Raw genomic sequence first — 24,608 nt, 5'->3', positions numbered from 1 at the left:
TGAAAGCACTAACATGGACCAAAGTGTGCCATATACACCATAAGCATTTAGTACACACATACAAACTGCCCTGTGTCTCGGTACCGCAACACCTCGTCCTTGGGCTCAACGGTCAAACATTGCCTGCTGTATACTATTCGTAGTAATGTCCTTTTATGTTCATGAGCTGTACATTACTTAAAAACTGAGAGAGAACTACGTGACAATTAGCTTTTTTTTTTTCAACCTCACTGGAAAATTTTACATTTTGAGTTGGCAATGCCAGGCATGTGTACTACAGTATTTTATAATGATGCACAAGCTTTTCCCTTTCTCCCCTCTTTACTTCACCAAACACTATACTATGTGGGAATGAATGCTTAAATGGAAGGAGAGACCTCTTCCTTTTTGGGAGTGTATGCTTTCATGTGTAAGAACCCCTTGCTTAACCTGCCCCCTTTCCTTTGTCTAATCTTACCGATTGTGTTTACTGTATCTTTTTCTGTATATTTGTCATGAAGTGATTGCATCTTCTTTGGTGTATTTGAACAAATTAAAGTACTTTTGATCGTAAACTGCACCAGGTCACTGGCTCGTAATACTTGTAGTGTTTTTCAAGGAACTGAACAAAACCCATTTTTTATTTACTTGGGGGTGGGGGAGCCATATATCAAAACATCAAAACCGCCAATTAATTTCAAGAAAAATATAGCACAGAAACACATTTAGACCATTCTGGGAACTCTAACTCTGGTAACGATCAGCACTACCACTGGCAATCCATTTTGTCCTTACAGATTACCTGCTCTCTTTGGCAAACGTGGGAAAACTGTTCAGAAATATCCCTTGAGACCAGGGAAATTGGCACTGTTTCTTCAGGTCATGGAGGGGTCCTTCTCCTCCACATTAAGGACAGTGTCCATTTTGATACCTGCATCCTCAAGGGTCAGGGCCCTCCCCACATCCAGGGGACTGCGGGGGTAGGAGGTACAGATGGTGTAGATCGCAGGATGATACCCAGTCTTTAGCATCCAGTCCAAGAGGACCTACACAGCATAGGAGTAAGTGTTATTTTTCCATCTAGTCGCAGTTCAGTCAATAAATATATGTTTAGCTCCACCCCCCACCAGCACCACAAGAATTTGGATTCTATAACTTCCCTTGTAACCAGTGTAAGAATGGGTGCAACTGCACCTGCAGACCTGTATAACCTTTGACTGACCTCTAGTGTCAACACATTGTTACTGCAGATTAATGCATAGGGCAGCCTGATGCAACACCGCCAGGGGGAGGTGTGATAAAACTTAAAGTTAACACCTCCACCCAGAGAATACGCAGCACAAGTTTTCACCTAGCAAGACAGCATTTATAATACACTTTTTACAGCTCAGGAAAGATGGAAATAAAAACAGATTTAGAAAAATTCAGAGCCTGAATGTTCTCAGTTAAGGGAGGCAGGGATATGATGAATACCAGAGAGTTGTCAGATTTTAGAAATTTCCTCTTGACTGTTCTTCCACTGGGACACCTCAAAGCCACCCTCACAACCTGAGAAAGGATGGAAATGTGCGCATTACTTTTTCAATCGTTCAACAGAGTGTAATGTACACACTGTGCAACTAAGCAACTCCTCAACATTTAGTCCTGCACACACTTGCCTTACAGTCTCCACATGTTCTCAGCTGCTGGTTATGGCAAACAATGATAAGACCATTTCAATTAAGCCCAATGTCTATGGTTGTCGGAATGTTTCCATCTCAAGTTTAAGTACTACCTCACAGGTAAAAAAAAAAAACTCCAGTTATTTTTACTGCAGCCCCGTGACAGGCAACACTCACCCCCTCAGCATCATCTGGTGGCTCTTCTGGCAAAACCACAACCTGTCCAATAATACACAGGGGGGAAAGACTATCACTTTGGCGTGAACGATAATGCAAGACAAAAGCTCAGATACGAATCAATCCAAAATCCCTTAGCATGGGGCCGAGGAAAATTCAACGTATTTAACCCAGACGGGCCCAGTTTCTGCCAGCTAGCACTGCCATTCATCAGGCTGCACAGACAACTGTGGACAACTGCTATGCTCATTTTTTAATCACTTGAGGAGGCAAGCGCATGTGTTCATATAGTCCAAGCGAGTGTGCACAGATACGTGTCCTGCCGCTTGTATGAGAGCATGCGTGCATCTCTGTGCGTTAGTTTGCACCCTGTGTGTGGTCGCGGTGTTGGGGCTCAGTGTTCAGCTCTGCGTTGATGGGTCACTCACCCTCTTTTCCACAGGACGTTCAGGCTGCGGAGGGGCTCTGGTGGCACTCTCCGGCAGCTTTCTCCTCCTCACAGCCTGTCGATTTGGGGTGTCGCTCCCCTCCTCCTCCTCTGACTGCGGCTCAGGTGATTCCCCTTCCTACCCAATAAGGTAAGTACCGTTTACAGCAACAAGAAAAAGGTGACTGTATGCTGCTGTATGCATGTGTAGAAGATGGCAGCAGTACAGGCCCGGCAGGGCATCACCAGGGAAGCTATCCAGCATCTGGTGATGTCTATGGGTTGCAGACTTCAGGCAGTCACTGCAAAGAGTTGTAACTAAGTACTAAACATGACAAATTTAAGATTAAGTCAATTTGTCCAATTACTGTTGGCCCCTAAAATGGGGGAACTATGTACAAAATGTGTCACACGTACCACCCAACATTGATGTAAATACCCTCCAATTAGAGCTGTCTGAACTTAAGCTCATTCATTGTTTCAGCTGAAATCTCATGTGCTGGTGTACAGAGCCAAAACGACAAACATTGTGTCACTGTCCAAATACAGACAGAACTATACATGTCCTGGTAACAGACAGCACATCTCAAATGGTACAATATAGCATGCTGGTCTCCAAAAAATAAAAATAAGAAAATAATCACTGCTTCATTTTCAGCCAGCTAACAGAAGGATTGCTGACGCGTTTCAGCTGCAGAGTGCTCTTGGAAACCTTACAGCCGAAATGCGTCAGTGTTCCCTCTCTGTTAGCTGTTAGCTGACCGACAATGAATTGTGAAAGAATTTGTCTCTGTGCCTTATTTACCTGTCCTGTTAGTGGACAGTGGGACATGATAAAACATGTAGATTCAATACACGCATAGAAATAGCAAATTAAAGATTAATTTATGCATGTAAGAACAGTACTTGGGCAGAGCTGATATTTACCAAGTTAAATATAAAGCCTTCCAAGAAATAGGAAGCAATGTGCCCGCTTATCAAAAGAGCAGTGCTCCTGTGAAATCAGCATGCTTGAGGCGGGACTAAGCAAGGGCACACTGTCACATGCCATATGGACTTTCCGCAGCAGGCCAGTTTCTAACCTGGCGAGATCTCAGAGCTAAACAGTCTCAGATAGACTGCAATCTTAGGTGACTCAAACCATAGATCTGTCTGACTCAGAACTACAATACTGATTGTTCCTGCAGCCTGTGATATTTCTATTAATTATGTTGTTTCACCTACATCAGGGCACAGGGCTTGTCAGACATTTTTGCACTAATAATGAGACCACAATGGCATCTCTGGTTAAATCTAGGTTCATCATCACATGGTGTCAATATTAACCAGGTGATCAACTTAATATTATTCTTAATGTTCAAAGTTCAAATTCTGCTACTGTTGAACCTCAAAGCTTTGGCTCATTATGAATCTTCATTAAAGGATGTGAATACAGCATAAAATACACAGCTAACAAAATAACACAGACAATACTGGAATCTGATTCAGATGGTGAGATACATGTTTTTAACACTGTAAGGTCTCCCTACTTTTCAAACCAAATAAATCCAATTTGAATATTTATGAATATTGATGAATGGGTGTGGCAAATGGGCCTCAGAAGTTTGACATATGGCAGAGCAAAACCTTTACCCATATATGTATTTCTGGATCAAATAACAATTTCTCTATGGAGAATAACTGTCCCTGTCACAGTCTGTGAATTAAACTGGCATTTAAAAGTTGGACGTTTTTACCCAGACACATTTCTCTCTTACATGGCACTGGATCCAATGAATTATGAAGCCACTTTCCAACCAAAATAATTATTTTGCTAACAAAAAGCTAACTTAAGGAAATTACTAACGAGAACAGCAAGAATAACAACAATAAATATATTTACCGCGATATAAGTTTTAAATACCAGTTTAACTCACAGACTGTGACTGGGTTCGGTTATGTGAAACTCTCGTTTATTTTCTCCATAGGGAAATTACCCTCTGATCCAAAAAGCCATATATGGGTAAAAGTACTGCTCCGTGTTACATCAGACTTCTGAGGCCCATAGCAGTGCCGTGACAATGGATGTCCATCCTTGGGTATGCATTTGAAAAAACTACAACGATGAGGCAAGCTTACAAAGAAAACAGGGCATTACAAATTAGGAGAAAAATGTCACAACTAAGGATTTTTTTAAATGTATAAATTATTCCTCACCCCTAATGGCTGCCCCTGGGTCAGTTTCCAGGCCTCCCCTGTCATGCGGTAGAAACGCTCCTCCCTCTGCCTCAGCCTGGACTCGTTCCGAGGCCTCAGCACAGACTCCTCGTAAGAAGTGGCCTTAAGGGAAGACAAAGACAGCAGCACAAGCTCAACACCAACTCCAAGGCCCTACCACTGTGTAGACCACTGCTCTCGTAAGAGACCAAGGACAATATACTAAGGATAAGAAAACACATGAGTACCTCATGAAGTATCGTAGTAGCATTGACCAAGAGAACAACACCCAGTGACTGGTGGATACTTTCTGGCTACTAGCTGTTCATTTCCAAAGGGATACCAGATGTATACCCAGAAAGGAACCACTAGTCACCATTAACATTGTTCTTTAGGTCATTTCCAATATACTCCATGGCTGGCTGAGCTCCTGTATTTTCCACAAGGTGACAGTATGCATGACATCTTGTATTTTGGTGCAGGGCTCACAAAGGCTTTTTTCATGATCCATATATATTCCCCTGATCACACATTGTTAAGAATCTAATCTTTTTCCCAGCAACTTTGTGCTCAGACTTGTCTCTTTTTCCAATTCCTACTTCTCTGAAAGTAAAACATCACAAGCTGCATATGCAAAATAAACACAGGACCTGTATATGTATAACTTACTCATCAACTGTTCAGGCTGAATAAAAACCTACAAGCCAATAAGGAGAATATCAGTACCCTAGAATAAGCAGAGGAGAACCCCTTGGTTCTCAGTGGAGATCGTAACTCACATACCCACAATTGACTTGATTCTGAGGATTTATTCATACGTACAAGATGATCCTTTCAAGATGACACTTCATTAACACCACCAGTAACTGCCTCAAGGAATCAGCTGAAACTAAACGAAGGCTCCAAAACATCTTTTCAACTAGCTGTGTGACACAATCCCCTTCTTTTCAACGCAACAGATGTCACACCAGTGACACATCGACACAAACTGATTCTTAACACAGAGTGCGTTTAGCAATACACAGGACCAAATGGCAGACCAGAAGCCATATCATAAGTATGTGTGGCAAATGGGGTTGGAACACATACCAAATTCTGTGACACCAAGAGGGTTTTACAACCTACAAGTGCTTGGAGTGGAAACCAAGTCATTGCAAGTACATTCATATAATATTGTGCATCCAGCATTACTAAAGAATGCAGTCTCGCAGGTTTCTGCATCAATCACATGGCTATTTGCTGAGTTTCATCAGGTCACATCTTGACTTCCTGGGGTAAGAAGCTTCAGTTGTGCTCTCCACACTTTTCTTAAATGCATTTTAAACCGCAAAGATGATGCCAATGTGTCCGCCAAACTTGCTCCACACAGAACCTTCCTCCATCGCACGTTACCTTCTCTAAATGTTTCTTTTGTTGTTCTTTCCTGGCCAAGTCTCGTTTCCGTTTCACCTCCTCATCAGGCACTAAAGAACAGACATTTAGATGCAGCTCATGACATAAGTGCAGGTCAGACACCTAACCATTTCTGTTTTCAGATGATGGGTCTAAATAAGATCTCTAAGCTAAAATGTACCCCATTCCCACAATTTTGTAAACTTTACATTCATTATCATGCAAAGGCAGAAGCTAGACATTTAAATTTTGTAATGCAATTTTTGTAAATTGTCAGTACACGTTCAAAATAGAAGTTGACTGAACAAAATACATTTATTGCGCATCAGATTTCATATATTTATGCATGCAGAACTCTACCTACCTTCCCTGCGATTACGAGGAGAAGGAGAGGAGGGTCTCAGCCAAGGATATAAAACTGACACCAGCCAGCCAGACAAACCCAATAGGAACAAGCCTCGACCTGCGAATAGCAATGCACCCCTGACTCCTGCAACAGAACATACAATTTTAATAATTTAATCATGACAAACCTGCGAAACTGTGATATGACCAAAACACATGACGTAGCCAACTATATCCAGTCAGCTAGATCTGACATCTTGTCCATACTTATTTGGTCCTGATCATAAAAATCCGTCGTTTGCATAGTTTTTTGAAGATTGTTGAAAGCTAACGAAGCTTATTTGTCTTTAACGCAGTTTAACAGCTTGGTAACGAAACCATATCACCGTATTGTGCTATCAAGTCAGATTGTTCGCCTAAGCTAATCAGCCATCTTAAGTTAGCTAGCTATCGACAGATGTAGCGACAAATACGAAATGTGAGGGTGCACAGCTGTTCCTTATTGTGGAATTATCATTCAGCAGGTCGCGAGATAGCTAACGTAATCAATATAATGTATGTTTTTCTCTCAGTTACAAATAAATACTTAGCTAGCTGGCTTATACGCTAGTTTCAGAAACCATGCAGAGTAGCTAACATAATTTATCGATAGTTGTGGTTAGCTAGTTACCCATGTTGGAATTTTTCACTGATGCGAAGCAAAAAAGGGACAGAGACACAATCCCGAAGACCACAATCGTCTTGGAAGTAGTCATTTCTTTAGTTCATGCAGCTAGATATCGCTTACTGACAAGCTAAAACATTAATCTTAGCATCGAGGCAACTCTAGCTAGTTCAACCAGCTGTATTTACTTTCTTCCTGGTTTGGACACGCCCACTTGTTTTGCATGGGAGAATCGGTGGTGAGAAACATTAACATCGCCCCCTATTAATGAAATGCTCTTATGATCGACCAAGCACGGAGGTCATTTTTATTGTGAAATTTTAAGGCGTAAAAATGGATTCGGAAACAGCAGTTCTGCCAGGACTTCCATGGCTGAAGACGATGCATTATAAAAAATCTTTTTGCAAAATATTAAATGAATACACACGCAGCCCCCTTCTTCTGAGTCACTGTTTTTACCTATAAATTCTAAAGCAGAGTCCATGAGTAGCAATGTCAATCAATCTGACACTAATTACTTTCATTCATTAATAAGACTAAAATGTGTTTTCAGTAGATAAATACACTTCCATTAGGTTCTATACTTCTGCTTAACATCAGTCAACATAACTATTGCAGTTTCATTGAATTACTGTTAATGCAGTATCAAATTAATATTAATTTCTAACTTGAGTATGAATCAGTATTTAAAATAGTAAAGTTGCAATGTCTACACAGTTTATATTTGTCAAAATGATTACACATTTTAGCAGTACAAAAAATACAAATCCCATTGAAAATTAATTACAGACCATTATACATAAATTAATACTGATGGCAAAGAGATGCATTATTAGAAGTACATTATTTCCATCCTTGTACAATCAATCAATAATAATATGGAATGACTGTATTGCAAAGCCAACAATGATTATTTTTATAGGAACCATCCAGTGTCAAAACTTCAGAGGCTTTGGCTTCTCCCAAGAAAATTCCTCTCTTCCAAAGTGTCCATAACAGGCTGTTTTCTGGAAGATAGGCTTTTTCAAATCGAGTTCCCTGTGAAAGACGGTACAATCAGGGTTAATCTACTAGAAAATCAATTAATAAATTGAAAAAATCACTATAGAAGATTATTGGTATTTTCACTTCACAAATCAAATTGATTTCCTGAATTGATTGCGACTAAAATGGAACTGACCCCATCCCTTAAAGACAGTAAGACAATGTACTTAAAAAAAACTTGACACTCTAAATGTTATCAATTCCCACAGTTGCTAAACCTAGTCCATTTCAATTTAACTTTGTCAACAAGGTTATCCTTGGAGGAGTAAAATATGAATGGCTTTAACATTTCTGGTATACTGACAGATTATTTAGGCCGCCATAGTAACTGAATGAGTATTTGTGGAATTTTCTGAATAAATCATCTTGCAGAATATGCAAAAAAGTTATATAGTTTGCTGCCTACCTTAAATAGCTAGAATATATGTCTCAGAATGACAGGTTCTCAGGCTGACTCTACGTAGCACTTGTCATCACATGGTTACTGACCATGAATCGGTCAATTATCATTTTTATATTCCTATTGCACTTCATACCCTTGAAGAAGGTACTTATGCGCTTCATTATATAGGTCATTCTGGCTAAGAGGATCTGTCAAATGACTGCAGTGTAATCTAATTCAACTTCACAAAGCGAAGTGCAAGAATGAATTAGACTGACCTCAAAATGGCTCCTGGGCGCAGGTCAAAATTATTCTGTATAATTTGCAGCAGCTCGTCTTCATCCTTTGCAGATGTACCATAGTGGAACACAGAAATGGACAGGGGGCAGCTCACACTGATAGCATAGGATATCTAAAGAACAACACGGGAAAAGGAGCTTTGAGATTGATCAACAGATTTCAGAACCATCATGGAGTACAGTATGACATTGACATAGGCAGCATAAAGAAGGCAATCAGCATGCTGATATAAATTACTTTAATCTGTACATGAGAAAATGGTTCAGGACAGCAACTCCATTTGCTGGTGTACTGAACCAAAAAGCTACTGTCCTACTGATGCTTCCTGGAGGTAATGTCTTTTGTCAGGGCACAAAAGCTGAAAGATCCAAAGAAGTTAAAAAGGCATTCTAGGTATAAAGCGATTAGTCAAACTCAAGTGAATATAACTGTATTTCAATTATGCAGCATCTTCAGTAATTAATGACATAGTCCAAGTCCTTGACAATAAAAAAAAAACAATGTGCTGCTCTTTTCATTCACCTTTCTAAGGCCTTTGATACAGTTGACTATTCCATCCTAATTGATAGATTAAGGGGCATTTATTTTGGGTCCACAGCAGTAAATTGGTTTTCAAACAACCTTTCTAATAGAATCTAATGCGTATCTGTTGTTGGCCATAAATCCTCTTCTCTCAAGGTAACTAAAGGAGTCCCTCAAGGCTCCATCGTGGGTCCAGTGTTATTTACAATTTATATTAATCATCTTTCTCATGTCTTTATCAACTCAAATTGTAACATACACTTAAAGCTGATGAGACACTTGCCATACCCCAACCCTTTCCCAAGCATTTAAAATACTTCAGCTTTTAATTATATTCATTTTGATCTAAAGCTGGTCCTTAATGCAGACAAAACTACTTGCCTAGCGTTTTCATAGTCTGATTCTCAGTCCAGAGATTAACTGAAAATCACCGATCCAGATGGCAAGTGCATTTAAAGAGTTCTTCCTATAAATTTCTTTGGATCTGGCTTGATGATAAGCGTAGTTTTAAATTAAATATAGATAATATAGATTAATTTAAAAACTGAGGACAAAATTAGGCTTCTATTTTTAGTAATAAATCTTTTTTCAGTTATAAAACCAAGAGGAAACTCATTTTAGCCACTTTTTAAACCTGTTTTAAACTATGGAGACATACTCACATGCATGCTCCTTCCTCTACATTACATGCCTTGGACACAGTTTACCATAGTGCTCAGTGCCCATCATTGTCTGCTATATAAATAGTCTGTGTTGACTTTATTACATCTGCATAGATTGATCCACAGGTGATGTGATACTCTTTAAAGTCCCTCGTCCCTCTACTGAATTTCGAAAGTTGGGTTTCAGATATTTAGCACCTTACAGCTGGAACAATCTTCAAAAAAATCTTACATTGACTAAATATTTTTTATCAATTGCTGGTTGTAAACATGTAATTCATGACTCTGTGACTGAAATATGCTCCTGCTTTTAACCTCTGCTCTGCTTTTTAATTACTGTTACTCCGCTGTCTCATTCCCCATTTGATGTTTGTAACTTGTTTGTCTACTGTCTTGTGTTGTATTGTGTTTCATGTCAGGTCCCCCTTGCTAAAGAGATTTTGATCTCAATGGGGTTTTCCTAGTTAAATAAAGGTTAAATAAAAGAAAAATTAAACCGCATTAGATTAGATTCCAGGGTGTAACAGGGAATCGGGCACCTGAGCTTGTCAGTACCTCACCTGGACCAGAACTCTCCTGCAAAGCTTGGCCTTAACAAGGGACTTGGCTACCCAGCGGGCTGCGTACGCCCCAGAGCGGTCCACTTTCGAGCAGTCCTTCCCAGAGAACGCACCACCTCCATGGCCACCCCAGCCACCATAGGTGTCCACAATGATCTTCCGCCCTGTAAGTCCTGCATCTCCCTGGTTAGGGATGGAAAACAGAAACTACCAATTTCAAACTGACGGAGGACGCTGACGATTTCTGCCTGTGAGTCACTCCGTGTATGGCAAGAGCCTGTTCCATTCTTACATGCTAATGAGATTGCCTTTTCTTAACATGGTCACAGTTATCTGTAATCTGTGGTCACAGATTTAACAAGAAAATTTCTTTATTAAAAGGCAACAAAGTTCATTCGTTCATTCATTCATTCTGATCATGGACTTGGGCATGAGAACTTAGCCAATGGTCATAAGGAGATGTCAGAGAACTGCAGTGACTGGCTGATGCCTTTAATGCTGCTCTTTTTACGCAAAACTGTTTCCTCTGTCCATGTTTTGTAATGAGCATTGAGCTTTAGGAACATTTAACATTGATGCAGTATATTTGACATGAGCAACAGACGCACAAAACTTTTCCCCACCTGTGGGCCTCCCATGATGAACTTCCCACTCGGCAGAAGGTGATAGATGGTCCTGTCATCCAAATACTTGGCTGGGATCACTGCTCGAATCACCTTGTCCATCAGGTCCCGGCGGATCTCCTGCAGACTGATGTCAGGGCTGTGCTGCACAGATATGACCACCGTATGGACGCGCAGTGGCTCCATGGCACCCATATTGTCCCGGTACTCCACTGTCACCTGTTAAAGGGTAAGCAACAGATGTTATTAAAAAATGAAATACACCAGCCAAATGGAAGAAGTCGTCCTATTTTACATTTCACAATGTTTAAAACAAAATTTTATTGAAATAAAGGCAAGAAACAAGCCCTAAGCAAAAGCCCAAAATCGCTTTTGCCCCCCCTCCCTTTTTCAACAGTCTTCGGAATTATCACCTACGTCATATTTTGTGACATGACAGAACAAGGAAGTGTCAGCTATAGCTAGCCCTTTTTCCATTGAAGAATTAGCCTATACTTGATGCGCATCAGAAAGTTATTGTGACAGCACTAATGGAAAATTAGTCAAATCAACATATGATGCAAGACTAACTGACTCGCTAGAGGTAGATTAGAATAGATCTTAAGGTAGGAGCTAAGCTAGCTAGTATCATCAATCAGCAGCCATTGATAGAGCTAACACTGTTAGCATGCAAACCGTATTGTCTAAAATCCTTATACTGGACACAGACGGATGCACACAATTGATATTGGTTTCTTGTATGAATCTGGGAAAGACAGCTAAAAACTGAATCTGGGCAAGACAGCAGAAAGTGCTCTGGTTGTTGGCTTTGGGAAGAATCCTCCAACTCTGGTCACCTCTGGCTCAAACCTGAATGGCTGTATTATGGTATCAGAATCACCTATTATGTCTTCTACAGACTAATCAGAGTCAGGGTCATGTGAATCACCGATAATGTCCTTTGATTCACAATCAGATATTTCAATGCTGTCCATTTCTGTCATCTTTTCAACCAAATGCAGTCCATTTCGGTTATATTTTCAACCTGAAGTTTTAATAGTTGAGCTGTTTGTCTTCCACCTATTACAGAAGTAATTTTTCCATCAGAAGTGATCTATTTGTCAAATTTAAAGCCATACGAACAACAATTTCATCTTAATTTAATGAAAACCTCTACACTAAAATGAATTGGTCTAATATCTTTGTGGAACACCATTATTTGGTGCTTATAGCAATCATTAACAGCACAGTCAGCACAAACCTTCTGCCAGTCACTTTATTTATACTTTATTAATTACTAATGCTAACTCCTGTGTTATTCATTGTCTTTTTATTACAAATAGTTCAATCAGTTTGAGAACCACTGATTTCCAGAACTTGTGCGAAATCTAAAAATATTATTTTCCCACTGCAACCATATCAAAGGCTGAATGAACTTTTAACTAAACTAATTAACCTGTGTGCATAATGAACTACAAAATAAACTATTTTGAATGTGCCATAGTGCTGTTTATTGCATTCTAAAGATGTGCTTTTAACCAACATGAAGATTAAAGCATCTGCCAGTGAATTTACACCTTGTTGCATCACACACTGCGAGCAGTGTCCACTCCCCCTTCTGTAAACATTAAGAGGATTGTCTGAAATTTCTGGATATTTTTTAAATGCTGGTGCAGAAAGGACCAGTAATTTCCCATCAGGAATTCCCATGCACATAAAATGACCTGTGTCTTAGAGTCTGGTCTTATCCAGGGGCATACTCCACTGCAATACAGCTCTTTCATCTTAGCATTGAGCTTATGAGAAAGGGAGATGGTTAATGGTATGCACTCCTCTGTTTCATCGGTGGCATAGCCAAACATCAAGCCCTGCAAGAAAACAGAAGATGTCTTCAGAAATTTACAACACAACATTTCACATTCAATTTGTTTACCTCAAGGTTCTGAATGAACTCATGTAATTGTTAAATGTGTTTCCTGGGACCGACTGAATGGGATTTATTAGTACATCATTCTCTCGTTGAACCTTGTGTTACTATGCAACAAAGGCACAGTCTTAACCACATACTTGGTCTCCAGCACCAATGTCCTCCTCAGTCCTGCCCTCAAACACACAGTCAGCGATCTCTGGGCACTGCGGTTCAAGGGCCAGAAGGACATTGCAGGTCTTATAATCAAAACCTGCAGGAGAGCACAGAAATATATAAACCTTCAAATATATTTCTGCTATCTGCTTACCCACAAGTATTACACTGGGACAACTTTGAGCTGGTCCCTTAAATAATCTAACATGTCATGGCCTGAGAATTACCTTTAATATGGAGAATGTGCTAATGGGAAAGTTATAAAAAATGGAATATGAGTCAGCAATGACTTGAAATTATTTGTGTGGTCGATTTGGTCCAGTGTAACTATAGGACACATGCAGTGCAAAACTATACCAGAAATATTTTATCATCTCAAATTCATTTTTAAAATTTTTATTATTATTATTTTTGTATATTACCTTTGGAGGAATCATCATATCCAATACTTTTAATAGTGTTTCTAACCACAGTCTGGATATCCACATTTGCTTTCGATGTGATCTCTCCACACAGTAAGATCATGCCTGTCTTCGCCACACACTCTGCAGAAACAATTGAAAATAGATACTCTTCCATTGTCATAAAGTTGGTCAAAACAAACTTTTGAAACAGGGGTTCAAAGTCGATATATTGCAGCCACAAGGAAATTTTTATTTCCATGCCAGATATCTTACAGCAGCAATACTTTATCTGCCAGGCAGGATTTGAAGCTTATCAAGATAACCAAAGGCCAAGGCCTACAAATCCAATTTACGACATTGCTCCAAAATGGGATGTGATGTTTTTTGTTAGTTTTTTATTTTATTTTAATAAAAGATGGCCAGAAAACTTACCGCAAGCCACTTTCGAGTCAGGGTCCCGAGCCAGGTAGGCATCAAGCACAGCATCGCTAATCTGGTCACACATTTTATCTGACAGAAAGACACATTCAATGACCATTGAACTTCAATTACACCCATTCAAAACCAACCATACGCAGTTGCATAATGTATTTTGAAAGCTTCAGCAGTTAATGGCAACATTAAAAACTGCAACAGTGATCCCTCATCTACTGGATCACAAAAGGTATCATACTGGTAAATGGACTGCATTTATATAGCGCTTTTATCCAAAGCGCTTTACAATTGATGCCTCTCATTCGCCAGAGCAGTTAGAGGTTAGGGGTTAGGTGTCTTGCTCAAGGACACTTCGACATGCCCAGGGCGTGGTTTGAACCGGCAACCCTCCGACTGCCAGACAATCGGTCTTACCTCCTGAGCTATATCGCCCCATACTGCAGCACTAACAGCTGAGTGCAAACATGTCATTGTACCAAAATGAGTACTCTGTTGTTATTTAACAATGTCTTCATATTATGAATCTGTCCCATCTAGGTAATTATGTTGACTAATGGGTATAAAGTAATAAAGGGACGAGAATAAAGAAAATAAGTGGTTTAATACAAGTGTCTCTTGAGTGTTCCCGTATTATCTAGTCAATTTACGTCCTGTTGCTGAACGTTGTATTATCTGACAAAATTACATAAACTTGTACTACCGTCCATTAATATTAAGAAACCACGTTCAATATGGCATATGGTTTGTGGCAATGTGCAAATTCGGAGGAAAAAAAAGTTTTGCGACTGGCCACAAAGCAAATAGATCGGAAGACAAAGACACAATGAACAGTGCACAGCAGCACCACGTTAGTAGTTCAATATTTACCAAGTTCGCTAGCAAGATGGGAGTTTATGGGAATACTGTATAAACAAGGCTACAGCCGGAGATCTTAAGGGAGTAAAGTTTTTTTAGGCATGCCAGACGTGCCCACGCGAGAAATCTAATTCGGGCTGACAAACAAATTCAGACATTTAAAATATCAAGTTCAACACGAAAACGAATCATGATTAACTAACTATGAACAAAGTAATTTATAAGCTGATGTTTTAAAACATGTCTGTGAGCTTGTTCTCCTGGCTGTCAAGAACACGGGAACATGAAGGTTTGCTGCATCAAAACAGTATCAGAATAAATTCAAATAAATCTTGAGTAGGCTGCCAACCTTTTTGTATTAACCTACCTAGCTACGTTTGTCAAACGCGTAGTTAGACAGCTTTATAGATGCATATTCATAGGCTAAGGTAGCTAGCTCGCTGTAGTTTCATGAACTAGCCCAACATATAGATCACTCAAAGACGTCCGTAGAAATAGCAGAAACTTGACTGACCCGAATGCCCTTCTCCTACAGATTCCGATGTGAACAGGAATGTTTTCCCGCAGGATTTGCCAGGCCCGCTGTGGTTCATTTTGTATTGTCTTGCTGTTAATGCGTACAAACAGAATTTCAGTTGATTCTGACTAAACTAAACAGTCCAGGAGAGCCAGTGACGGTGGATCAGATTCCTAGCTAGCGGACAATGAACTCCCTTCAGTTTATTACTCTACGCAACCCAAGTAATGACCCCACTATTCTGAATAATCCCAGCCAGCTAACAAATCTCCACATTTAAATTATATCACCCTCCTTGGTTTTCTATTGGTCGATAGACCAATAGAAAAAAAAAATTATTGCAACGTGGTCACCCGAATCTGATCACTGAAATGTAGCTATACAGTTAGCCTAAAACTCTTCTACAAAGCATACTGGTAGCTATTAAAATTCACATTTACTGGAAACATCCATCCATTATCTACACCTGCTTATCCTGGGCAGGGGGTGCTGGAGCCTATCCCAGCGTGCATTGGGTGAGAGGCAGGAATACACCCTGGACAGGCCACCAAATCTGTAAGCGTATCACACTGAGTTAAACTTGAGTGCTGAGTGAGAGTGTATCTGGCTGAGTGCTGACCCATAGGTATCACTATGGTATCACTAAGATCTTTAGTCAGCACCCCACCACCAAAGACACCAAGTTGTTCCCCAATCCCCATGACATCAGTTGTCCAACAATACAAAACATGACAACATTGTATTATGATACAATTATCACTGTCAGCACAGTAAACAGTCTGTTTTACTTTGAGGGTCTGATAAGGAGGCAGCCCTCTGTGACCTCCCCTACACCAGTAAACAATGAAAGTGAGCTATCGATAGCTATTGTGGTAGGTGACAAGCTCTTATTTTATTACTACACACTTTAAATATACATAGCCAAAAATATAAAGCACACTACATGTTTCCATTTGAATAAAAAATAAAACTTGATATTGATGAAAACTTTCTGTCATGCACCATGCAGACATTCAAGACAAAGCAAGCAGATAAATCAAGTGAATTGCAATTGTTTCTCACAACAATGCATCTGGATTGAGATTGGGGTAACTCTGGCTAGGAATAACTTGAAATTGTAGGGAGCAGCCATTATACTACAATCAAATTACAGAGCTACTAACAACATTTCTAATTATTTTGGAAGTCACCTGTATATCTCCTTTAAACTTAGTTTCTGGAAAGTAATTGTAATAATCAAGTGGGTGTGTTACATGATGAAGGAACTGGTTGAAGGCTCAATTAATACCATCAGGTTTATGTGTTGTGAAACAGGTGGCATGACAATTTAGACAGTAAACAGTTAAGACCAAATTGAACTGAAAGTCAATTATTGGGATGGCAGGTATGCCATCCCACCAAGTTACCACTTGGTGGGTCGGCATGCCCCATACCTATACAGCACAGAGAGTTTGGCATTTTTCAGGGTTCCCTACAGAAATAACCACAATGACCACAGACTCTCAGCCCATTTCGGTACCCTCTGACCCCATTTCAACAGACATAATTCACAAACAACTTCACACGTCCACACAATAAATCTCCAAACTTAGGGGAGTTTGCAGTTTGTCCTTCTTCTTCTTCTTCTTCTTCTTCTTTTCCTGCCTCAAATGCTCCTAGCCCACAAAGAACATGTCTCCCCATTGGTCATTTTACATACATCAACCAATAAAAACATTGGACACACACTCAAAATGAACATATATACAAGTGTGCACGTTTAAAACATTAAAACTTTGCAGCTCTGATGTCTACTTCCCTCATAGCTTACTGGGGTTTGCCTTTGCGCTTTTTTCACTGACAGAGCCGGGTTCAAATCCCCCCCTCCGACTGAAGCAAAGCTCTAACTCATTTCACTGGCTTGCTGGCTAACTAAAAAGACAACATTTCAACTATTGATTTTGCATCTGTGAAATCTTTGTAGGAAACTAATTTGTATTTCTGAACTCCAAATAAATACACACACACTTTACACAGTTACGCTTTCAGCATTTTCACTGTGTTTAATGTTAGCTACCTTGATAACGAGATGACAGACAGAGTGTATAATGTATAGTGTTAGTGTACATACAGGTGGCTCCGAAATTGATCTGTTACATCTGTGTTGTGATTCAGTCTGGTAGGTAGCATTACCGGTCGTATAGACACTGTTGCAAAATAATGATTTCACACTAGGTATGTCCAGTTTCTTTAACTCAAAAACAGTTCACATTCACTACTGCCCCTGTATCGATAACTACTTTTTAACTAGGCTACATTTCTGCATTCATGTTAGCTACCCCTATAGATCCTCTACTGACATATAAACAGTTAGTAGGTTTGTTGTGTGCAATAGCCCATTAAAAACACCTCCTTGTAAAATATGACATACACTTTCATTTATTTGACATTCATGGTAATGGAAAATGTTAGTACACATACAGATGCCTCCGAATTTGATCTCTAACATCTGTGTTGTGATTCGGTCTGGTAGGTCACGTTACAGGTCATATAGAAACTGCTGCAAGATAATAATGACTTCATGCCTGGTATGTCGAGTTTCTTCAACTCAAAAATGGGTTCACATTCACTGCTGCCCAGTACTGATTACTGTTTTTTTTAACTACATTGATGTAGCTACCCGACAACCCCTCCGTTATAAATTAATGTTTGCTAGCCCTATAGATCCTCCACCATCATACAATCAATTGACAAAAAGTTTGAATGACGACATTGTCAGATGGTAAGATTAAAAACAAAGGACCAAGTGACTTGAAACAATTGAGGAAACATTGGGTAGCATTGCTTTGGAATACAGCTTGTTTACTTTGTTTGAGGTAAGATAGCCAATATTGTATGTAGTAACTTGGCATAATTTTGATATCAATACTTCTAATGGCAGGCCTAGATTTTTCCAGTTTGATTGGTGAGTTATAGACAGTGCTTTGTATGCGTAACTTGCCATTTTTGTACGTTGAAAACATGTTTTTTATGAGATCTTAGCATTACTAGAAGTATGGTTCGTTAATATATAATGAAATGTTTATGGCTTTGTATTACGACTGTCCTTTTCATGCAGGGCAGATTACTGAATTTCTTTCATTACATTACATTACATTTCAAGGTCTTAGAAGACTACAAGAAGGCATGCATGTGCATTATGATTTTGAAATCATGTGCAGCTGGTGGTCAGACTGCGCTCAACCTGTATTATTGCACCGGCCACACGCAGCAATATGTAAAAAAGTGAATCATTTAAATCCCATAAGCCCATAACAAGGAGAGAGACTGTTCTCGTGATGAAGCGGAACATTGGCAAGTGAGTGGGGGTGGAGGGGGTGGGACTCTTTCACATACCATGACCTACGGAAACAGATGCAGGAAGTGGTCCTGCACTCTTACTGTCTCCAGATCAGCAGGGCCTTTGTCAACAGCCCTCTGATAAAAGAAATCGTCCTTTGCCCTGCAGTGTGAGTTCAGTGATGACCTGAATCAGGTGCTGGGATCATTACATGTTAGGCTAGAACACAGATAACAGACATGTAAGCAGCCAATGATGGACAGCGGTTGCAGCAGCCGTGGTTAATGTGTAATCTGGCAGGGCGGGGCAGTTGCTGCAGGAAACTTGTGCTAAATTGTCTGTACCTGTTTCAGACCCGTGTCATAGCCTGTAGCTGCTTTTTCTGCTTCTGCTTAGCGCGCTGGTCTGACTGTGGTAATAAGCCTGGGCATATTGTGAAACATTAACAGTCAGTTTGATCATTTGCAGTTTGTCAGTTCAGCATTCCGTGGAGGTGAACATCACAAACATGGTAAGTGTATGATTTTTTAAACTTTCTAATGTTTAAAAAGGGAAGTGTATAATAGTCACTTGACCTTCGGGGAAAACAACAGATCCGTTTAAAATGTTTGCATTGCACTTAGTGCTGCCATTTAAAGGGACAGCACCCAGAAACAGAATGAAGCACAAAACTACTAAAATGATAGAAAGACATTACCAGCACACAATACAAGAATTAGATTGTTAGAGTATCTTTACTGAAATCCTGAAGTGAAGTGAATTTCTGATGGTGCAGTTTAATTTTAGATATATTTTAGCATTCAGAAGCCTGTAACAAAAACAATAAAATAAGGAAACAATCTAGATAAAATGAGGAACTTTTTGTTTAAATATACTGTAATATGAACAATTTGGAAAAGAATAGCAACAAAACTTTGCGGTACAGTGTGAGTAGTGAACAGAGATGAATTAGTTAATGTCACTGAATTGTTAAACAGGAAATAGCAGAAAGCAGCATTGATACGACCCATTTGCTTGCACTACAAGGAAATGTCATTTGGCAATATAGTAACTAGTAACTCAGACTATGTCTGTACTGTGTGAATATACATACCGTGAGCTCCGTAATGTTTGAGACAAAGACATATTTTTCTTGATCTGACTCTGTACTCTACAATTTGTAGTAAAACAATTCACGTGGTTATAGTGCATATTCTCAGCTTTTATTAAAGGGTTTTTTTAAAAATACATTTTGGTTTCACCATGTAGAAATTACAGCACCTTTTTAGTTATAACCCCCCCCCCCAGCCTCCATAAAGTTTGGGACAAATGACTTCACTGGTATTTCTGATTAGTCAGGTATGTTTAATTGCTTCCTTAGTGCAGGTATAAGAGAGCTTTCAGTATCTAGTCTCAATTCTAGGCTTCTGATTGCCTTTGGAGTTGTGCCAATGAAAGTCAAAGAAGCCATTCTTTTTTAGGCTGAGAAATAAGAAAAAACAATCAGACACATGGACCAAACCTTAGGCTTACCAAAATCAACTGTTTGGAATATCATCAAGAAGACAGAATGCACTGGTGAGCTCAGTAATTGCAAAGGGCCTGGTAGGCCAAGGACGACTACAGTTGTTGACTGAAGAATTCTCACCATAATGAAGAAAAACCACCTATCTGACCGTTCAGAAACACTGTTCAGGAGGAAGGCGTGGATGTGTCAGACTACTGTCATCAGAAAACTTCACAAACAGAACTACACAGGCTACACTGCAAGATGCAAACCATTAATTAACCATAAAAACAGGATGCCCAGGTTACGGTCCGCTAAGAAATACCTAAAGAGCTGGCAAAGTTCCGGAAAAAGGTCATGTGGATAGATGAGACCAAGATGCACTTTTATCAGAGTGATGGCAAGAGCAAAGTTTGGAGGTCGAAAAGGGACTGCCCAAGACCCAAAGCACCCCCTCATCTGTGAAACAGAGTGGTCGACGTGTTTTGGTTTGAGCATGTACAGCTGCCACAGATACTGGTTCACTTGTCTTCATTGATGATGTAATTGCTGATAGCAGCAGAAGAATGAATTCTGAAGTGTACAGAAGCATCTTATATGATAAGATATGATACAATAATACTTCATTGTCTGATTACTCAGAAATTTGTCTTGTGTCGTCATTATCTGCTCCGAACTCACTGGACGGCACTTCATCCTATAGCAAGACAATTATCCCAAACATACTGTTAAAGCAACAAATGAGTTTTTCAAAGCCAAAAAGTTGCCAAGTCATTCATCCAATCTGAATTCAATTCAACATGCGTTTCATTGGCTGAATGGAAAACTTTAGGCGACTAGCCCCTGAAACAAGCAGGAGCTAAAGATGGCTGCTGTACAGGCCTGGTAGAGCATAACCAGAGAAGGTATTCAGAACCCAGTGATGTCTATGGGTCACAGACTTCAAGTGGTTATTGCATGCAAAGGATATGTGACAAAGTACTATACATTCATATACATAACATTGACGTGGTCCCAAACATTATGGTGCCCTGATATAGGGGGCTATGTAAAAAAGTTCTGTCATTTCTACATGGTCTTTGTCTTTGTTCCAAATATTATGGAGCTCACTGTATATGACAATGTAGATGGGTGAGGTTACTTTATATGAGTAATGTATTTCACTGTCCAAGGGAGTGTTATAACACAGGGGATGTTTAACACTGGTAAATATACATGTGATGCTAATAAAATCCAAGTGCTATGACCAAGGGATGTTGTTATTGTATAGACCACATTAAAAATAAAACTTTACAATAAATTAACTGTTCATTGTTTGTGATATTTTTTACTGTAAATTACTGTCAAAAATTCACCATGTATTTTCTTAATGCTTGTGTTTGTATAGAGCATGCCTTTTGACATGGCATACATTATTCATTATTATAACTGCTGTTCTCAGTTATTGGTTGCATGTACAATTTGCATGCTACTCTCAATTTCCAGCTTGGAGTCTTATTTAAAGGTTACAAATGTGGTAAAATTTTAATTGAACCATGATCATTCTATGCTGTTGTTTTCTCCTCTCTTACAGGCTGACACAAGTGCACAACCAGCACCGCCGACCAAGCTGACTCAGGTTCAGGATCAAGTCAATGATGTCAAAGTAATCCTGAAGGACAACATAAACAAAGTTCTGGAGAGAGGAGAGAAACTAGATGACCTGATTGATAAAACAGATGACCTCCGGGCAACTGTAAGTCTACAAGTAAATTTGGGCCTTTGCCGCCTGTTTCAAAGAACCATGTGCCTTGATCATTTTCTTTTGACAGAATTAATTCCAATGATTTTGTCAGGGCTTTGTGGTCTAAAGAAAAAAAGCTAGATGATAGAAAGGCAGTCCAGGATCAGGTAGTTGGCTGACATCACTTGCAGTATGAGCAGGGAAAATTCCTATTTATTAACAGAGAATAAGTGAAACCCTTCGAGGTGGAGCTAAATGTTTTGGATGGGATAATGGGTATTTTTGCATCACCAGAATAGAAAGATTCTGTACTCTGATCATATATTTCCTAAATGTTAGGCTGTGGTGATGACAGAGATGTTCTTCAAACAAACAAGATGCAGTTCCCATTGCTGTTCTGACCTCTTGACCGCCTTATTTCAAAGGTTTCAGCACAGATTATCTACAGCAATCGATAGTCAGCTTTCCTTCTGTACTCTATTTCCTTGCACTTTAAGTTCCCGTTTCTGAATATTATTGAAGAGGTGTATTCAAGGACAGCACATCCATGCTCACCATATTAAATATTAAAAAGATGTGGTAAACTGTAACATTTTTGTGTCAACAATACAGAGACAAAGACTTTAATATGAAGAATATGGACCATCTGGTTAGTCAGTAAAATCTGTGGTACTAGTGCTGAACATAGAATTAGCATTGAGAATCTACAGTGATGACCCTAGAATTAACCAGTCTTATTGTGAATTTTCATCCTCTTCACAGAGCAGAAAATACTTACAAGCTCTGCACTGGTATCAGTGCCAGAGCCAAAGTTGAAGGAGTAGTTCACATTCTTGGGTATTTTCAATAATAGGTTCAGTATGTTTTGCCTGACTCACGCAGTTTTTATGTGCAATGAAGGACATTTTAGATACTTACAGAAGCTTCTGACAACCAGCTGGATTTACAATGACTGCCACTGGTATATTTTTATCAGGGCTTTGTGGTCTAAAGAAAAAAAAAAACATTTCAAGAAACTTCACAGAACAATTATTAACATTGTAAATGGTTTTTAAAAAAGTATTATTTTTTTATCATGCCGGTAACTTCTCTCCTTAAATGCGGCAGTCTCAGGTTGCATGTGCCATAGGAGATTTTCTTTTTTTTTTTGCTTTAGAACACAAGCCCCAATACCTGCCATTGAAAAGCCATTAGGATTGTAAATACCTAAATTATTTTTCCCTCTACACCACAACTGTCTGGGCCAATCAAAAGCATAAACTAAAACTGAAATAATATTTTTTTTAAACCCAGAAATTAAAATATCCTGTCGAATTGAAGGTTTAAATGACAGGTTGCACCTTGTTGTGAAAACAACCTTTTTGAAATCATACTTTTTCTTTCTTTGCAGGCAGACTCCTTTCAGAGGACATCCACAAGGGTGGCCAGAAAATACTGGTGGAAAAACATAAAGATGATGGTAATCATAGGTGTGGTCGTGGCGATCATCATCATCCTCATCATTCTGTTTGCCACTGGTGTCATTCCCACTTAAGCATCAGGCCAAAACATTTTAACCATTTACTCTTCACAAATGTAATTGTTTGACTAAACATAAATGCATCTATTTTGGTTAACTTGTGGGAGCCTGACTTTGTAATTCAGGCAAGAGAATGAAGGCATGGCATGAAAATTGGTTTTATACATTCCTTGGGTCTTTAGAGTCATTCCTGTTTTGTTTTTTGTTTTGTTTTTTCAGTTTTTTAAGGTGTTATTTTGATATTCTTCCACAGATTTTCAAAAGTAAACCATTGTTTCTTATTTAATGCTTTCCCCCAAATTGGGAAAGCACAATCCTATACAGCCACATTCAAAGCTGCAATCTCTGCAGGCAGCCAGTGAGGGAGGGTAGACAAGCACACACTCCCCTGCAAAGCATGTGATGTCTCCAGCTGCTTCTTTTTCCACTTGCGTTCCACAAGCCAAGCTTGAAAAGACCTGAGTCAGAGGAAGACATTTCATTTACAGTTGTAGCAAGAAGACTGTCTGCATCCAAGCAGCTGGCAGGGGGGTCACAGGGAAGAGATGAATCTAGGATCTTGGGTGAACAAACCTAACCCTGCTACCAGCCACGGTTGGCACTGGAACAGTCAGGATTTGACCTAAGACCATGGGGCGCATCTATACGCTACAACAGTGCCATAACCAGTTGAGCCACTTGGCAGCCCCCATTGTTTCTTTATTTTAATGAAAATTATTTTTGCATATACAATGTGTTCTTGTCATTTCAAGTTCATAATTAGTCATACAGAATGAAACTGACTAATAAATTTGAAGGATACTGAAATTAATTTGTAATACTGCCACAATTGCTTTGCTACACATATATACTGTATAGAATTAATGTTTCACGAGAATGACTTCCAAATATGGGGATGAAAAACGGCGACATTAATACCAATAGCAATGTCCATATCTGTATAAAAAATGCAATAATTTTAGTCATGATGGCTAATTGAAAAAAAAGGAACAGAAATAATTAAACTTTTTTTCCCAGTAATTTTTTCCTCCAGTTGTTTTGAAGTCTCCAATCAGTATATGTATCCCATGCAGCACTACAAGAAACTGTTTTTAAGAGTGAATTTGTATGTTGAGATTAATAATCCATTTAGCTATATATATATATATATATATATATATATATGCAAAAGTATTGGGACTGGAACATGTTCCAGCACATTGGAATTGTTAATAAAACACTGAATATGAGGTTGAAGTGCAGACTGCCAGCTTTGAGGGAGTTTGCATCCATATCAGTGTATCTGTAGGGTTGTGTCCTCAGGGAAAAAATACCAGAATTATACAGCTACTCTGCATAGCTGCTACGTAGCTAA

The 24,608-nt window shown here is 39.2% G+C and overlaps 3 protein-coding genes across 7 annotated transcripts; 1 reads left to right on the top strand and 2 right to left on the bottom strand.

The window, feature by feature from the left end:
- Positions 1–587: 587 nt before the first annotated feature.
- ubxn8 (UBX domain protein 8) lies at positions 588–7,082 on the bottom strand. 3 transcript variants are annotated; one of them, XM_035391706.1, is made up of 8 exons: positions 6,848–7,082; positions 6,197–6,322; positions 5,833–5,903; positions 4,441–4,563; positions 2,246–2,383; positions 1,818–1,859; positions 1,453–1,527; positions 588–1,025 (listed from the first exon to the last, which is right to left on the bottom strand). In XM_035391706.1, exons 1-8 carry the CDS (start codon positions 6,930–6,932, stop codon positions 855–857), a joined length of 831 nt encoding a protein of 276 aa, XP_035247597.1. In that variant the 5' UTR covers positions 6,933–7,082; the 3' UTR covers positions 588–854. The 3 variants fall into 3 exon arrangements, with proteins under 3 accessions (XP_035247597.1, XP_035247598.1, XP_035247599.1); XM_035391707.1 differs by having other exon boundaries at positions 6,197–6,295; XM_035391708.1 differs by lacking the exon at positions 6,848–7,082 and adding an exon at positions 6,445–6,777.
- A 207-nt stretch (positions 7,083–7,289) lies between these two features.
- mat2al (methionine adenosyltransferase II, alpha-like) lies at positions 7,290–22,699 on the bottom strand. Of its 3 annotated transcripts, none has more exons than XM_035391693.1 (9): positions 22,654–22,699; positions 13,833–13,910; positions 13,419–13,541; positions 12,981–13,093; positions 12,638–12,781; positions 10,935–11,153; positions 10,312–10,494; positions 8,546–8,679; positions 7,290–7,879 (listed from the first exon to the last, which is right to left on the bottom strand). In XM_035391693.1, exons 2-9 carry the CDS (start codon positions 13,903–13,905, stop codon positions 7,777–7,779), a joined length of 1,092 nt encoding a protein of 363 aa, XP_035247584.1. In that variant the 5' UTR covers positions 13,906–13,910; positions 22,654–22,699; the 3' UTR covers positions 7,290–7,776. The 3 variants fall into 3 exon arrangements, with proteins under 3 accessions (XP_035247584.1, XP_035247582.1, XP_035247583.1); XM_035391691.1 differs by lacking the exon at positions 22,654–22,699 and adding an exon at positions 15,205–15,591; XM_035391692.1 differs by lacking the exon at positions 22,654–22,699 and adding an exon at positions 15,058–15,197.
- si:ch73-234b20.5 (uncharacterized protein LOC449923 homolog) lies at positions 18,586–24,264 on the top strand. The gene is made up of 4 exons (XM_035391715.1): positions 18,586–18,695; positions 18,995–19,037; positions 21,586–21,747; positions 23,126–24,264. The coding sequence occupies exons 1-4, from the start codon at positions 18,601–18,603 to the stop codon at positions 23,267–23,269; spliced, it is 444 nt and encodes a 147-aa protein (XP_035247606.1). The 5' UTR covers positions 18,586–18,600; the 3' UTR covers positions 23,270–24,264.
- Positions 24,265–24,608: the final 344 nt, after the last annotated feature.

This window comes from Anguilla anguilla, chromosome 14, assembly GCF_013347855.1.
Source record: "Anguilla anguilla isolate fAngAng1 chromosome 14, fAngAng1.pri, whole genome shotgun sequence".
Classification (NCBI taxonomy): Eukaryota; Metazoa; Chordata; class Actinopteri; order Anguilliformes; family Anguillidae; genus Anguilla; species Anguilla anguilla.
Note: the sequence above shows the minus strand (reverse complement) of the source record. Positions and strands in the feature narration are given on the sequence as shown.

Excerpts from the sequence above, each read along its gene's own strand:
- mat2al (XM_035391691.1), bottom strand. The coding sequence starts at position 15,283 with ATGAACCACAGCGGGCCTGGCAAATCCTGCGGGAAAACATTCCTGTTC. Across the intron at positions 11,154-12,637 it reads GACCAGACTCTAAGACACAG|GTGACAGTGGAGTACCGGGA; the intron begins GTCATTTTATGT and ends ACCCTTTAACAG. Across the intron at positions 10,495-10,934 it reads TCATCATGGGAGGCCCACAG|GGAGATGCAGGACTTACAGG; the intron begins GTGGGGAAAAGT and ends ATCCCTAACCAG.
- ubxn8 (XM_035391706.1), bottom strand. The coding sequence starts at position 6,932 with ATGACTACTTCCAAGACGATTGTGGTCTTCGGGATTGTGTCTCTGTCC. Across the intron at positions 4,564-5,832 it reads AAAAGAAACATTTAGAGAAG|GCCACTTCTTACGAGGAGTC; the intron begins GTAACGTGCGAT and ends TCTTCCCTTAAG. Across the intron at positions 1,528-1,817 it reads CACCAGATGATGCTGAGGGG|GTTGTGAGGGTGGCTTTGAG; the intron begins GTGAGTGTTGCC and ends ATCCTTTCTCAG.
- si:ch73-234b20.5 (XM_035391715.1), top strand. The coding sequence starts at position 18,601 with ATGCAGGAAGTGGTCCTGCACTCTTACTGTCTCCAGATCAGCAGGGCC. Across the intron at positions 19,038-21,585 it reads AGGTGAACATCACAAACATG|GCTGACACAAGTGCACAACC; the intron begins GTAAGTGTATGA and ends CCTCTCTTACAG. Across the intron at positions 21,748-23,125 it reads CAGATGACCTCCGGGCAACT|GCAGACTCCTTTCAGAGGAC; the intron begins GTAAGTCTACAA and ends CTTTCTTTGCAG.